Source organism: Nyctereutes procyonoides, unplaced genomic scaffold, assembly GCF_905146905.1.
Source record: "Nyctereutes procyonoides isolate TBG_1078 unplaced genomic scaffold, NYPRO_anot_genome, whole genome shotgun sequence".
Taxonomy (NCBI): Eukaryota; Metazoa; Chordata; class Mammalia; order Carnivora; family Canidae; genus Nyctereutes; species Nyctereutes procyonoides.
In genome coordinates, this window is record NW_026575131.1 from 33,790,868 (window position 1) to 33,807,679 (window position 16,812).

The 16,812-nt window shown below is 36.2% G+C and overlaps 2 protein-coding genes across 14 annotated transcripts in view; one reads left to right on the forward strand and one right to left on the reverse strand.

The window, feature by feature from the left end:
- TASOR (transcription activation suppressor) overlaps positions 1-7,261 on the forward strand; it is a 47,595-nt gene extending 40,334 nt beyond the window's left edge. For 2 of the 5 annotated variants that reach the window (XM_055344094.1, XM_055344095.1), the window contains exons 19-24: positions 2,295-2,417; positions 3,150-3,309; positions 3,759-3,867; positions 5,155-5,333; positions 5,506-5,670; positions 6,276-6,687. In XM_055344094.1, coding sequence (XP_055200069.1) covers positions 2,295-2,417; positions 3,150-3,309; positions 3,759-3,867; positions 5,155-5,333; positions 5,506-5,670; positions 6,276-6,331 — 792 coding nt within the window. In that variant the 3' untranslated portion in view covers positions 6,332-6,687. Of the gene's footprint in view, positions 1-2,294; positions 2,418-3,149; positions 3,310-3,758; positions 3,868-5,154; positions 5,334-5,505; positions 5,671-6,275 lie in introns of all 5 variants that reach the window. The other 3 variants (XM_055344096.1, XM_055344093.1, XM_055344092.1) reach the window with 3 other exon arrangements.
- Positions 7,262-7,446: 185 nt separating this feature from the next.
- Positions 7,447-16,812, reverse strand: part of CCDC66 (coiled-coil domain containing 66) — a 47,040-nt gene continuing 37,674 nt past the window's right edge. For all 9 annotated transcript variants that reach the window (XM_055344101.1, XM_055344104.1, XM_055344098.1 and 6 more), the window contains 5 exons: positions 11,953-12,428; positions 11,344-11,381; positions 10,068-10,297; positions 9,802-9,926; positions 7,447-8,504 (listed from right to left, as the gene is read on the reverse strand). In XM_055344101.1, the coding sequence (XP_055200076.1) occupies positions 8,418-8,504; positions 9,802-9,926; positions 10,068-10,297; positions 11,344-11,381; positions 11,953-12,428 (956 nt within the window). In that variant the 3' untranslated portion in view covers positions 7,447-8,417. The remainder of the gene's footprint in view (positions 8,505-9,801; positions 9,927-10,067; positions 10,298-11,343; positions 11,382-11,952; positions 12,429-16,812) is intronic.

Consider the following 16,812-nt stretch of genomic DNA (forward strand, 5'->3'; position numbering starts at 1 on the left):
ATTTGTATGTACATTGCAAACCTTAAAAAACTTTTGATTCAAATATTTTTTTAAATGTTTTTTTTACTTGGGTTTTTAATGGGAAAGATATAGAGAGGTAGAAGAAGCTGTTAGTGTTTACCTCTTGGGGGTTTTTATCAATCAAATAGAAAAAACTGTCCAGGGATGACCTAATGGTGATATACATAATCTTTTGGCATTTCTCGATACCCTGGTCATGTCAGGGTTCCCTACAGCCTTTTTGATAAAAAAATATGATGATTCTGAAAGACTCTCCAGTCATGAAAGATTCCTCACTGTAAGGTACATTTTTTTTCTACTGAAGCTACAGAGTAAGACTGGTGTTTCAAGTATTTGATTTTTAAAAATACATGCGTATTTTTGTGTGTGTGTATCTTATCTTTTACATAAGATATGTAAAATTTCTAACAAATAGGTGAATTAAGACAGGAAAAATCATATCAGCGTTTTAATATTAATAATTAGTATTTACTAAACTATAGGATTTTAATCCTTTAAGGGATTGGCATAGGTTTTAAAATAAATGCCTGCTCCCATTTATGGAATTGACATATTATGATGAGTTTATGCTTGTTTTGTCAGAGAAAGCAAAATGTACTACAAACAAGTGCCTTATAGCCTAGAGTGGCCCAGAAACTGTCCTGACATGTCCTGAGCCTCCGTTTGAGGATCTCTTTGATGTCAGCATGTTTCAGATAGTGTGCCCATGAGAATAAGAGGAACATAGAAATGAAGGAGGAAGTGATTTTTGGAGAAGATGAAACCAGACTTACTAGGAGTTTCTTAGTTGCATTTTTGCCCTGTATCATTAAATGTAGAGCTTCTTAACTTTTCCCACTCTCAGCAACATATTCAAGCATAATATTTGTAGGGGCAATAGCTGTGTGTTGGGGGTTCTAGATAAGAGGATAGAGTGGATACATTTCCTCGGTGTGCTCATCATTATCCCACCTACCCCACCACATTTTTAAAACTAATTGTATCACACAGGAAATGCACTGATTTATGAATGGTGCATTCAATTCATTCTAGCATAGAGTAAGTCCAATTTTTGTTACGTAGAAGAAAAGGGTACCATGTATTTTACAAATCTGATAGGAGACCTGAACTTTAACTCTTTTAATCAATATCTATTGGAAAATATACAGCAAAAATGTTTAGAGTAAAAATACTGTGAATAAAATTTTAAGCTTCTTAAATATTTCCAGAGTCCAACAGATTTATTATTATAGGAGTAAAATGGTCTTTTCTAAAAGGAATTTGCAGTTAAAGTTTTTTATTGTAAAAAGGACCAAAAATTACAAGCTGGTCAGACAGTAATTTACCTTCTCATTACCTATCTTTAAGCTGTTCTGAGATTTGCCCAGAAGCTTTAGAGGTTGGATCAAAATCTAATAATGAAGATGCTGCTTTAGTTGAGGGCTACACAGAAACATCCTCTTTGGGGTATTGCTTATAGACCGTTCTTGACAGAGCAGCAGACTGGTTGTGAGGCACGCTAGGTTTAGACTTAATGGCTGTCTAACCAGCCTTGCCAACCTAGAGAAAATTAATCTGCTCCTGTATCTGAAGGAATGTGACCTCTAGGACCCTGTAGTTTACTTCAGACTTCAGGATTCCACCAGCAAGCAAAGAGCAAAGGAAACTTCTGCGTGTACTACCACCATGTGTCCTTTGAAAGGTAGTACCATGTCACCAACATGGAGGGGAAGGTATTAGATGGGAGGGTCTGTTTTATTTGAAGGTGTGAACTTGACAGGCATGGCTAAATAGAATGTGAATGCCATGGTACATGCTGAAGCTCTGTATGTAGGACTTTAGGACCATTAAATGAGCTCAAGTAGTCAGAAAAGTGCTTTGTAATGGAAGGAGTAGTTTACCAGCAACCTTGATGCAAATAACCATTGAAAGGAGAGGAAAATGAGATGAGGGAGTGGTTACTGATTGGGCTCTGGGTTGCCCAGAATAAATAATGGAACTGGGTTAAGAAGCTGGGCTAATCCCAGCTATTATTGTTACAATTTTGTTACCCATCACTGGCATTTACTTGGCTCTGATTGCATAGCATCCTAATATTGTGACTGTGGCCACTTAAGCTCTGAGCTATAGATTTTTCTACAAGAGTGGGCCTGATCTCTCAGGTTCAGAGTATAAGGCCCTCATTACTCAGTGACTGTACTCAGCGACTACTTATTTTAATACTGTATCTCTGGTGTTAAGTAGGTATTTGCAAAAAAGCTTTTTAATGTTGATTTAGTTTTTCTCTTTAACAGGAATATCTTATCAAATTAGGCAATACAGAATGTCATCCAGAACAGTTTTTGGAAAGAAGATCAAAATTAGATAAACTATTGATTATTATTCAGAATGAAGACATTGCAGGTTTCATTCACAAGGTAGACTATTAAGTCAAATTCACTATTATTTTGGTTATAAAAGCTCCCTTATTTTCAAATCTTACTGTCTTTGAGGCTAAAACTGTTTGTTTTTTAAATATAAGTTCCAAAAGATAAAACTTCAAGGTTGGGAGATGTAGGACTTGAGACCTAAATGATCCATCTGTGAATCAGCTTGTGATCGAGTTTGTACTTCTGCAAAATTTTAAACTACAGCATGTCACCGACCCTCCCTGTCACTTATCAAGACAAATAATATTCTTTGAATGTCAGTAGGTCTGTTGACTCTCTTTATATTGTTGTCATCTTCATTTGTATGTCCCAGGTAAAACCTGTTTGTACCCCCAGCTTTGCCAGATCATTTCCCCTTTGTGTTGCATTTGGAGGTACCCCATCCAGTCTTAGGAGCCTGTCTCAAGTCCTACGGCCCTTTGAAGGCTTTCCTGACTGCATGGGCTCTTGCCCTCTAATTCTGACTGCACTCTAGAAGGCTAGACAGGATGGCCTTTGTCATTCTTTTTCTAGGTCTGTTGTAGGTGCCATTTTCTCAGAGTGTTCTGTACATGGGATGTACCCAGTACAGAAAATGTTGATTTATATATTTGGACATGTTGGGAATAATTATTTTTGTATTTGTTAGCCTTTACTTATAGGTTTATTTCACACCTGAGTTTTAACCATTTCATTCTCTTACCTGTCCTTAATTCTGTTTTTGTTTTGGGATTTAAACAGGTACCTGGCTTGGTGACTTTAAAGAAGCTCTCTTGCGTTAGTTTTGCTGGTGTTGATAGTCTGGATGATGTTAAAAATCATACATATAATGAATTATTTGTATCTGGAGGTTTTATTGTGTCTGATGAATCCATTCTAAATCCAGAACTTACCACAATTGGTAAGATTTATGCATTCTTTGGAGCATGAACAACTTCTATCCTTTCTAGGTTTTTCTCATTAATAACTCATGCTTTCTAAATGTATTGTCCAGTGTGCCAATCAGAATAACTAGTACGTTTCCATCATTTTATTGCGTCAAATTCTGAGTCTCTTAGTCTTTGCATATAATTTCCTCTAAATCTGGTGTAAAGCAGTTCTCTGCACCTACTGCATTTGGATCCCTTCTGCTTTGTTACTGTTATCAGCATGGGTTTTTTGTTTTTTTAATGCATATGTTTTTAAATCTAAGAGGATATATAGATGTCTGTCTCCCTTGTGGGGGGGTGGAACAAGGAAAATACTATATAGGAATGTAGAGGTTTCTATATGGTAGCAACAAACATTTCTTCCATAATTCAGTTGAGTGACTTTTATTAAATTTAAAATGAACTTCATTATCTCTAACAGAGAACCTTAAAAATTTTTTGACATTCCTTGAAGAACTCAGTACTCCTGAAGGAAAATGGCAATGGAAAGTCCACTGTAAATTTCAGAAAAAACTAAAGGAATTAGGCAGGTAAGATTTGAAAAAGAACTATAAAATGGTTGTTGATGTTAACATTGTGTTCACAAAATTTCTCTATTTTTGTTTATAGATTATAAATGCTGCTCAGTTTTCACATATGTGTTTAGCCAGCAATAAGGGGGAATATAGTTATTCTAGCCTGTTTGGAAATAGTATTCTTATTTAGGTAGAAGTTTGCTAACATTGAAGTTCTAGTTATGTGTATAGGTAGAATTGGCTTAATGTTTGCCACTTGAGGGTTTAGAATAGTAATCAAAATGGAATAGTCTGCATCATTTTTTTTTTAAATCAAACTATATATGCCAACTAGATCAGACTCTCCCAGTTGAGGACTGCCTTAGGCTGCTCATCTAATAATAACACACATACTGAGACATCAATTCCAAGATAATGATGGGATTTGTGATTAGGACATTGATTTATGTAGTTGATTTCTAAAATGCCTACTGGTCATTGGAGTACTAGTCCACTTGAGAGGCTCCACAGATGATATCTAAGATGAATTTTGGATAGTGTATCCTACTACTAGAGTCCATATAGTGTACTTACACATTTAAGGTTCTGAGAGAGACTCTAGTTAAAGTTGTTTTCTATTTTGTACAACCAGCATTCTTTTAAACTTAGACAAGAAGACATTTTTTTCTTCTGATACTGTAATACCTTCTAATTCTATGGTACACAGGGAAATTCAGGCTTAGATAATTGAGAAGTATTTAACTTTTTGTATTTAGTTTTTTAAAACTTGCTTTATCTTCAAATTATGTGAAAACAGGCATTGGAAAAACCTTTACCTTTGTATAGGGCTTGTTTACAGGGAACGGTAAACAAATAATAATGAGGCCCAAAAGTATTACTTTGGTGCTAATTTCTACCACTTGTTGCCTTGTGCTTGGAGGTATAGAAGCAGCTTTGAGCCACGTTTTTTTTTTGCAGGAAATATTTTTTTGCCCTTCTATGACCTTTATTCAAGTTCTAAATTAGTAAAGCTAAAGGAGGAAATGTTATTTAGTAAGTAAAATGACTGAGATTTTAGTCTAAGTTCAATAACTGGCTCTCAGGCTTTGCACCCATAGAAATCCCCTGGACTTACGTGGGTTGCACAATTTTCCTACTCCCCTCTCTCTTTGGAAGCACCCTGTGCATCAGGCAGGAACTAATAAGCAGTGCAGCTGTCATTGGTTGCCTCAATTGAGAAATTATGGTTTTAATTTGAAGCAAAAACATCCATACCAAATTTTAGAAATGCAGACCCAAATATTGAACTACTTACTTTCCCAGGTTGAATGCTAAAGCTCTAAGTCTGTTGACACTTCTGAATGTCTATCAGAAGAAACATCTGGTTGAAATTTTGTCATACCACAATTGTGATTCACAAACTCGAAATGCTCCAGAATTGGATTGTCTTATCAGACTTCAGGCTCAGAACATACAGCAACGACACATAGTCTTTCTAACAGGTAAAGAGCATCTTCTTAAGCTTTCTATTATGAATATAGGAATGTGCATGGAATGGTTTTGTTGGCCTGTGGTGGGTGTTAAGCACTTTTCATGGGGGCCGGGGGCAGGCATTGTTGTCTGTGTAGGTTATCTCAGGTCTTGACTTGAATCTTTTTTTTTTTTTCCATTTAGAAAAGAATATCAAGATGCTTTCCAGTTATACAGATAACGGAATAGTGGTTGCAACTACTGAAGACTTCATGCAAAACTTTAAAAATCTTGTGGGCTATCACAACTCAATCACAGAAGAAAACCTTCCACTGCTTGGTGCTAATGAGAATCTTGAGTCGCAGTCAGGTAACTTTTCAGTAGTTTTCCTTTTCTTTAAGGCAGACAGAAAAAGAGGAACGATTTTGGTTCGTTTTCATAGAACGAAATGCCTGTTCTGAAACTACTTCCCCCTCCGTGTAAACAGCTTTAGGGGAAGTGTTTCAAGGCACTTATCGTTCTTACGCTTAGCGTACACAAAATCTGCTCATTTATCATACTGTAGTCAATACAAGCTGTTAAGTATGCTGCATACTACAGAGTAGGCATTTTTTCTTTGAGGGTATGTAAACTTTATTGGCTGCTGTTGTCAGCAAGGGGGTCCTATTTTTTAAAAGGACGACACCAGATAATGGGGATTTAGCACTGGGCTACAAAATCTCCCCAGACGTATAAAGCAATTTAGGTACAAGGTAGTAGGGATATATCCATAGCTTTAGTGTTTTGTGTGGCGGCCTCTGCTTTGGTTCCAGGATTTAGGTTAAATGAAAGATGTAGTTTGTTTTTGATGAAAAGCAGAGATGATCAAACATTTGCTAGAACTAACCAGTTTAGTCATAATCCAATGAAGCTAGATGTCAAAATTTTTATTTTTTATTTGTCTTGTCAAATACTGAATTACCGTATAACTTTAGATGCTGTTTTGACATTAACCCCTTTGGAGCTGGGAGTTGGGATTTCCCAACATTAAACGTGAACACATTTCGCAGAAGCTTTTAGCATCGGATTATCTGGACATTCACACCTAGTGTGAGTGTTGTGACTAAGTGAACTTGTGGCTGAAGACCAAGCTTTAAGGGATTGTGGACTTGCAGACCCTGACGCATTATATTGTGTGAGTAGTGTATAATTTTAAAACTTAAACAAATTGTGTATTTCAATAGAGGAGGACTTTTTGTTTTTTAAATGTAGCTCTTTTAGAAAACGATGAAAAGGATGAAGAGGATATGTCTCTGGATTCAGGGGATGAAATCTCACAAATAGAAGTATGCAGCAATTTTCATTCAGAAATATTGGCGAAAGAGACCAAAGGATCACGTGGAACAGATCAAAATAAGAATATTCAAATTGAGTTGCAATCATCTCTTGACGTGCAAAACAGTTTATTAGAAGATAAGACTTATCAAATTGATTCTGAAGAGAGAGCTTCTGTTGCTATAGTATGCTCTGAAGGAGAGAACAGCAGTGCAACTGAACAAGATTCATATAGCAACTTTCAGGTTTATCACAGTCAATTAAATATGTCCCATCAGTTTAGTCATTTTAATGTTCTCACTCATCAGACGTTTTTGGGGACACCATATGCCCTTTCATCAAGTCAGCCTCAAGAAAGTGAAAATTACTTTTTATCTGCTTATACTCAAAGCTTGGATAGAGATAAATCTCCATTAAGTTGGGGGAAAAGTGATTCTTCCAGGCCGTTTTCAAAAGAGAAATAGTCACTTTTTTTTTTTTGAAATAGGTTGTTACTGGACTGTTTCTTATAAGTGAATTAACAATTTATATTTCATTCTCTAAACAAAAGGTTTCTTGTCCTTCCTCAAATGTTTTTTTTTTCTCTTATTTAAATCATGATGGCCTGTAACAGTTGAAGCATCTGCAAATTGAAATAAATATATATATATTTTTAACATATATTGTACTTGAATTATCTCATGTTGGCACTTTTAAGTTTTAAATTTATATGTCACCTGTACTTGGGCTTCAAATTGAAGCCTGTTTTATATATAAAATGAGATATTTGCAAAAGGATAATAAACAGTGGCTTTTCTTCCCCCCCCCCTCTGTCAGATGATACCAACTACTTTTGCTGAAATGATGTACCAATCAACTGTTGTATTTATTTTAAGCGTTTGTATAGTTTTTTATACAGGTATAAGCCAGTGATGTCAATAGATACTTAGAGGATTTGGGCTCAATACCTCAAAATTTATCTATGTACATAAGACTTAGGACTTATACCAGGCAGCATTATTTTTTATCTTTAGACTTAGCCGTGTAAAAATTGCCTGCTGCTAAAATTTTGGGTAAACCTTTCCTTTTATTTGAGGTATTTTGATCATTATGGTTTTCAATGCTTAATTAGTGTGTGGTCTTTGACTTAACCAAATTCATATTTCCAAAAGATAGACTTCTTCTGTTTATTAAAGGCATTGAACCTTGCTATAGATTTTTAAATTGGTAGTCCTAGAAAAAAGTATATTTTTGAGGTGGTAAACACTTAAGTCCTTTACTAAAAATAACGTTTAAAATTCAGATACTGGTTTTAAAATTGATCCCCATATACTTTATCTATTGCTAATAACTGCCTGCATTACAAATGCAAACTTGTTTTTGAAGAGTCTTAAAGAAATCTTGAGCTATTTTAGTTAATGTTAGGATGTGTTAAGTCAGACCTTCCTTTGGCCCCTCAGAGAACTTGGAAGAGTTCTAACCTCTTAAATCTTTTTATAGACTATACCTAAGTGGTACTTCAGTAATAAGCTATGTAAGTGTAGAAGAACATTGTGAACAGGTCAGAAACCTGTCTTAAGGTAAGTAGAAAGTGCTTAAATGCCTAGATTGTGATAGAGCAGAAAAAAATGGTTTTTTAAACTAAGCTTTACAAAAATGTGTTTTATTGTAAAAATATATATATATACACACACACAGCATTGTACTATATAATGTACAAGTTTTAAATAGCATTTTTAAAATATAGGTTATTTGGAAAATACAGTTATGCAATGAACACATAATTTAGAAGCAACAAATGTGAAGGATTTGATTTTCTACATTTAAAACGAAGAATTAAAATTCTCTTCTTGATTTGCAGCTAAAGGCATGAGATTAGTTTCCAACTCCCTTTGCTTCTGGAGAAGGCCCTGAAATCACATTGATATGTTAGTAAGGTGTGCAGCAGACTTGCAAATATTCCTATTTTACATTTCAGCCCCGCTAAATCCAAGAATTATATTTACTTTGAAAACCTGTAATAACTTAATTGGCCATAGCTTAATAAGCTTTTTGTCATGTTGGATTTTAAGCACTCAAAAAACTTACATCAGATTTTCTCACTTGGATATTGTGTAGCTATCACATATGTTTTTAGCATAAAAACCAATAGGGATGACTTTTCCAAGTCTCCACAACTGTGGGGCTGAAATCCCCCCCCCCAAGGCTCTTAAAATGGTAATTAGACACACTGAAGGAGTCTCCCTTAACACATCCAGTGTTTATCTTGACTGCACTAACCTTTAGTGGCTTAGATAAGGCCCTGCTGAAATAAGATGTGGCTACTACACATGGTGGGTCACTATATATATATATATATATATATATATATATATATATATATATATATATATATATATATATATATATATATATATTCCTGCCTCTTGACCTCCCAACTTTTACCTCTATTAAGTGCCTTGTCACTTTGAAGGAAAATTTTAAAATATTTACTGCTTGTTACATAACCTATATGTAACCAAAGCTAGCATTTAAAGAACTAAAGGATATTTTGTTGTCATTTTTTAGCTCTATGCCAACGAATTGGGTAACATTTTTGAAATGCAAGAGGCAAATGTAAATAAATGACCGGACATGGAAAAGGACACTCCTAAAGTGGTAGCATATTTTTTCCTAAGATCAGGGATAGGTATTTAAAAGCCAGTTGATAAAGGTTATAGCCTTAAATATTGAATGTGTTACCAGATTTTATTTTTGCCTGAGCAAGATAATGAGAAGTGACAATAACTGATCTGGGAGGAAGACCCGTAGTCGGATGGGTATTTTTCTTTGGGATTTGCATCAATATTCTGTTCTGAACACTGCCAACACATTCAATTTTTTTAAAAAAAGTGAACTGCATCACTAAGAATTTATTAAAGCATAATTGTATATTTTCTGCCGTTCATTTTAGGGCCTTATGATAATGTTTTACTTTTCAAATGTATGGTTTTTTTTTTTTTTTCACTTAATAAAACTGTCTTAATATTTGAACTGTCTCATGGTTTCATACTGGAATATTTAAGATGGCAATGTGAATCAAACTCCTGTTTTATTTCAATATTAATATACAAGGGAATTTTTAAACATCATGTAACTCAGTAGTCCTGCTAATATCTAGCTGTCCATCAGCCATGTACAGCAAAGTTATTCACACTTAAACCCTACCTGTCTCAGTTCTGATAGTCCCTTAAGGATTGCTTGCTGTCGATCCCTGTTTTTCACCAAGTTAGGATTGAGAAGTGGGTCCCTGACATCAGATTCAAATAGCTGCCATTGTTCTTGGTCACAGTCTGAAGACAGATGAAAGTGGTAAGTATTAGGATTCATTAAGAAAGTACCAACAAGCAAAATTTGTTAATATTCAATTAAAAATTTAGTAACGGACCCCGGAAGAGAGATTCTACCCCTCCTAGCTACATGGGGGTGCTTACCATGTGGATTTTGGTACTGAAGATCCTGGGTTAAAGGCCTGGACAGTGGTGCATCTGGATCAAGATGATAAATCTCATTGGTTCGGACATAGGGGATAAAATGGGATGGTTCAGAAGCTCCAGGTGATGTTTCTGTCTGATGTTTCTGTCCTAAGATCAGATTCTCTCTGTTTTTTAGTGTCTGAGTTTGTTGTGTTCTGTTTTTCACCAGTACCAGTGGTGACTGAGACCTGTTTTTTTTTCCCCAAAAAAAGCACAATTAACAACTAAGAAGCTTTAAGCACATCTACTCTTTAATCACATTTCAATTTATTCTACATGTAGCATTTTTAAGAATACTAGGTATAGAAGTGAGTTCTATGACAGTTTTCCTAAAATGGCAACAGAATAGGATGAATTTTTACTTGGCAAGGATATATGCAGTACAGAGGAAAAATGAGGATCAACACTAGCTGGGCTGATTTAAGCCTAATGTTTCTCTGAACCAAACTTCTTGGTAGAGCCACATTGTGACACAACTCTAAACCACCTGGTTCATGCACAAAGGCATGGAATAAAATTTCTCATCCCTACTAGTCATTTTTTCATAACTTCCTTGATCCAAGTAGAATGTCTGTTCTACTACTGTAATAAGTAGAAAGTTCAAACTATTTTAACAGGAAGGGGGAAGGAGCAGAGAATTGTCCCAAGCAGACTAAGCACAGAGCCTGACATGGGGATCAATCCCATGACCCCGACCGAGATCATGACATGAGGTGAAACCAAGAGTCACTTTACTGAGCCACCCAGTCACCCCAAGTCAAAACTATCTTGGCTAAGTCTGCAGACAATACCTCCCCTACACTGCTACCTAAATGCTTAGGCCCAGTCCTAACTGGGTCTTCAAATTGTAGATAAATGCTAGCCACACCTCCCTTAAACTTTTTTTTTTTTTTAATTTTTATTTATTTATGATAGTCACAGAGAGAGAGAGAGAGAGAGGCAAAGACACAGGCAGAGGGAGAAGCAGGCTCCATGCACCGGGAGCCCGACGTGGGACTCGATCCACGGTCTCCAGGATCGCGCCCTGGACCAAAGGCAGGCGCCAAACCGCTGCGCCACCCAGGGATCCCCTTCCCTTAAACTTCTGTATCTCACCTCAAAGTCCCTACAGTTTACTGTAACTGACTTCATGTATATACATGCTTTGATCTTACCTATAGTCTGAGCAAAGATTTTGTACTTTTTTACCACACAGCACTAAGTAGCTATGCAATCAATCCAATCCATAACATACCTTTCCTTGCTGAAAGAATCACTTTTCAGAGGTTCCTCCTGAAAGGCAGATAAATGCAGAGAGAGGTAATAGTACTGCCGTATGTCCCCACAAATATTTAATAACTTTTTGAAATAATCTGAGGATAATAATGGAGTAACAAGATACTAAATAATGGGATAAAGAGATTTTATTTTTTTCAGTCCCAGGGAACCAATGCAGTAATTCCTGACCTTGTAAAATTATCCTGTCTATATGAAATACAAATGAGTTTTAAATGGCTATTTGAATAATGAAACCCTGTATAGATTAATGGTATTAAGTGTCAAGTCTTGCTGTAAGGACCCAATAGTAAATACTTTTGGCTTTGTGGGCCATGTGGTGGTCTCTTGGAACTACTCTAAGCCAGACACAGACAATTCATAAAAGGATGAGCCTGGATGTGTTCCTATAAAACTTGATTTACAAAAAGCAACAGCATGATGGATTTGCCCATGACAAATGCCTGGTACAAATGAAAGCAAATTTCTTAAATTCTTGCTTAGATCCAGAACAGTCTTGTCAAAATAAGCATGTGGGGAACTGTTTTCATCAGAAACATCAATACATACTTTAAGACAGAAGAGTTACCTTTCTGATTAGATGCCACCTGAACCTTGCCTCAGCTTCTTGAGATGAAGGAAGAACTGGTGAAGTCCCTCTATTTTGAGAGAGATGTCCAGGATTATTTCTTTCTACCAAATTAAGCAGTTCCATCTGCCTTCTTACTTTTTTTTCTTCTCTCTGCTTTTGAAGCTGTTTAGGGTACTTTTCTGATGCCGGAATATACCTTTTGAGTGGCTTATTTATATTCCAATCAGGCCTTTTAGGACACTTCTTCATATGTTTTTTCTCTGTCCTTGCAAACTCATACTGATCATTATACCAACTGTTTTCTTTTTCTAAGTTGGCTGCTTTATCCTGATTGATTAGTTCCTGTTTGTCTTTATTAAACTGGTCATTAAATTCTGCAGGAATCTCAGGAGATGAGCAATTTAGAATTTCCCTCTCTATTATTGATCCACAGCATGATTCTGCAATGGTGAACATTCCTGTATTTAAGTCATCTAAAGAAAAATTTTCAGAGGATTAAATTTCAATTGTTGTAAAACACAAAATTTATTATTTTAACTATTTTTTTTCAAAAGCATTTACATAGTTTTTGGTTTTCAAAAAAGGTTCTATACCTATTAACTTCCCCTTCCCTTCTCTGCCCACTTCTGGCAATCACCATTCTACTTTGTTTCTATGAGTTTGACTAAGTACCTTATCAGTGGAATCCTATGTTGTCTTTTTAGGACAGGCTTGTTTTCCTATGAGGATAATGTCCTCGAAGTTCGTTCATGTATTTGTATAGCTTGTGTCCTAATTCCTCCCTTTTTGAGGCTGAGTAATATACCACTGTAGGTGTATACCACAGTTTGTTTATCCATTCATCTGTAGGGACATTTGGATCGATTCCACCTTTTAGTTATTGTGACTAATAATTGCTATGAACATGAGTGTCACCCTAAAGCATCAGAATACATCCTTTTTGAGTGAACATGGAACATTCTCCAGAATAGATCGCATACTGGGTCACAATGGCCTTCAACAAAAACAAAAAGACGGAGAATCCTACCACGCATATTTTTAGACCACAATGCTACAACCCTGAAGTCAACCACAAGAAAAAATTTGGAAAGACCACAAATGCATAGAGATGAAAGAATATCCTACTGAAGAATGAGGTTAACCAGGAAACTCTTTAAGAAATTTAAAAAATGCATGGACGCAAATCAAAATGAAAACATGACAGTCCAAAACCTCTGGGATATAGCAAGGTGGTCCTAAAAGGGAAGTATACTGCAATAAAGGCATACCTCAAGAAGCAAGAAAAGTCTTAAATACACAACCTAACCTTACACTTAAAGGAGCTAGAAAAGGAACAGTAATGTCTAAGCCAGCAGAAGAAAGGAAATAAAGATTACAGCAGAAATAAATGGTACAGAAACAAAAATACCAATAGAACAGATTAATGAAATGTTTCTTTGAAAGAATTAATACAATTGATAAATCCCTAACCAGCTTTATCAAAATGGAGAAAGGACTCAAATAAAAGAGGGGAGATCACAACCAACACCACAGAAATACAATTATAAGAGATTATTAAGTTTGTTTTTTTTCTTTAAGATTTTATTTATTCGTAAGAGAGAGAGAGAGGCAGAGACATAGGCAGAGGGAGAAGCAGGCTCCATGCAGGAAGTCCTGTGTGGGACTCAATCCCAGGACCCCGGAATCACAATCTGAACCAAAGGCAGACGCTCAAGCACTGAGCCACTCAGGTGCCCTAGTTAAGAGACTATTATGAAATCTTATATGCCAACAAAATGGGCAATCTGGAAGAAATGGATAAATTCTTAGAAACTTATAAACTACCAAAACTGAAACAGGAAGAAAAAAATTTTAACAGACCCATAACCAGCAAAGAAACTGAATCAGTAATCAAAAATCAGGTCCCAACAAACAAACAATAAAAACAGAAATGGAGGGATGCCTGGGTGGCTCAGCGGTTAAGTGTCTGCCTTCAGCTCAGGGCATGATACTGGAGTCCCGGGATCAAGTCCACATCAGGCTCCCTCTATGGAGCCTGCTTCTCCCTCGGCCTGTGTCTCTGCCTCTGTGTCTCTCATGAATAAATAAATAAAATCTTAAAAAACAAACAAAAGAAGATCCCCACTAATAAAGAATTATAGGCCAATATCCCTGATGAATGAACATGGATGTGAAAATACTAGCAAATCAAATCCAACAGGACATTAAAAGAATTATTCACCACAATCAAGTGGCATTTATTCCTGGGCTGCAAGGATATTTCAATATTTGCAAATCAACATAATACACCACAATAATAAAAGAAAGGATAAGAACCATATGATCCTCTAAATAGATGCAGAAAAAGCATTTGACAAAATACAGCATCCATTCTTAATAAAAACCCTCAACAAAGTAGAGATAAATGGAACATTCCTCAACATCATAAAGGCCATAAACTAAACTCAGAGCTACTATCATCCTCAATGGGGAAAAAACGGAGAGCTTTCCTTTACAGTCAGGAACAAGAGGGGGACATCCACTCATCACTGCTATTTAACATAGTCTAGAAGTCCTAGCCTCAGTAATCAGACAACAAAAAGAAATAAAAGACATCCAAATTGGCAAGGAAGAAGTCAAACTTTCTCTATTACAGATGACATGATACTCTATATAGAAAACCACCCCATAGTGGCGCAGCGGTTTGGCGCCTGCCTTTGGCCCAGGGCGCGATCTTGGAGACCCGGGATCGAGTCCCACGTCGGGCTCCCGGTGCATGGAGCCTGCTTCTCTCTCTGCCTGTGTCTCTGCCTCTCTCTCTCTCTCTCTCTCTCTCTCTGTGACTATCCTAAGTAAATAAAAATTATAAAAAAAAAAAAAAAAAACTTAAAAAAGAAAACCACCCCATAAAAGAAAACCAAAAAGACTCCACACCAAACAACTGCTAGAAATGATAAATTCATTAAAGTTAGGATAAAAAAATCAATATATAGAAATCAGCTGCATTTCTATACAACAGTAATGAAACATCATAAAGAGAAACTAAGGACTGAATCCCATTTACAATTGCACCAAACAGCTTAAGATACCTAAGAATAAACCTAACCAAAGAGGTAAAAGATCTGTACTCTGAAAATTATAAAACACTAAGAAAAGAAATTAGAGACAACACAAAGAAATGGAAAAACATTCCATGCTCATGGACTGAGAGATAAATACTGTTACAATGTATTAACCAAAGCAATCCATACATTTAATGCAATCTCGATCGAAATACCACTAGCATTTTTGACAGAACTAGAACAATCCTAAAATTCGTATGGAACCACAAAAGACACCAAATAGCCAAAACAATCTTGAAAAAGCAAATTTGGAGGCATCACAATTCTGGACTTCAAGCTATATCACAAAGTTGTAGTAATCAGGATAGTATGGTACTGGCACAAAAACAGACACACAGATCAGTGGAACAGAGAACTCAAAAATGGTCACACAACTATATGGTCAACTAATCTATTCAACAAATGGCGTTGGGAAAACTGGACAGCAACATACAAAAGAATGAACTGGACCACTTTTTTATACCATCCACAAAAATAAATTCAAAATGAATGAAAGATGTAAATGTGAGACAAGAAACCATTAAAATCCTAGAGGAAAACACAGGCAGAAACCTCTGACCTCAGCTGTAGCAACTTCTTATTAGACACGTCTCTAGAAATGGAAAGGGAAACAAAAGCGAAAATGAACTAATGGGACTTCATCAAAATAAAAAGCTTCTGCACAGTGAAGGAAATGATCAACAAAACTACAAGACAACCTAAAGGATGGGAGAAGATCTGTGCAAATGACAGATCTGAAAAAGGGTCAGTATCCAAACTCTATAAAGGACATAACGAATTCAACACCCAAAAAATAAGTCATCCAGTTAAGAAATGAGCAGAAGACAACATTTTTCTAAAGAAGACATACAGATTGGCTAATAGACACATGAAAAGATGCTCAACATCACTCAGTATCAGGGAAATACAAATCAAAATCATGATGAGATATCATCTCACACTTGTCAGAATGGCTAAAATTAACAGCACAGGAAACAACAGATGTTGTCAAAGGATGTGGAGAAAGGGGAAACCTCTCACACTGTTGCTGGGAATGCAAACTGATGTAATCACTCTGGAAACCAGTATGGGGGTTCCTCAAAAAGGTAAAAGTAAAACTGTTCTCCAACCCAGCAGTTGCACTACTAGATATTTACCAAAGGACACAAAAATACTGATCCAAGGGGCACAGGAACGATGATGTTTACAGCAGCATGATCAACAATAGCTAAAATATGGTAAGAGCCCAAATGTCCATGGACTGATAGACGAATGGATAAAGAGACGGAATAGCACAGCCATCAAAAAGAATGAAATCTTGCTATTTGCAACAATATGGGTGGAACTAGAAGGTATTATGCTAAGTGAAGTACGTCAGTCAGAAAAGACAAATACCATATGATTTCATTCTTATGAATGAAAATTTAAAAAACAATTTAAAAAACAAAACACATGAAGATAGGGAAAGGGGGAAAAAAGAATGGGAAGCAAACCCTAAGGGACTCTTAACTAGAGGGAACAAATTGATGGGTGATGGAGGGAAGTGGGCGGGGGGGATGGGCTAAATGGGTATTGGTATTAACAGGCACTTGTGTATGCACTGGGTATTTTACTAAGTGATGAGTCACTATATTCTATCTACACCTGAAACATTTTCACCACATATGTTAATAAAAATTTAAATAAAAACTTGAGGGGCGGGGATCCCTGGGTGGCTCAACAGTTTACCACCTGCCTTGGGCCCAGGGCATGATCCTGGAGTTCCGGGATCGAGTCC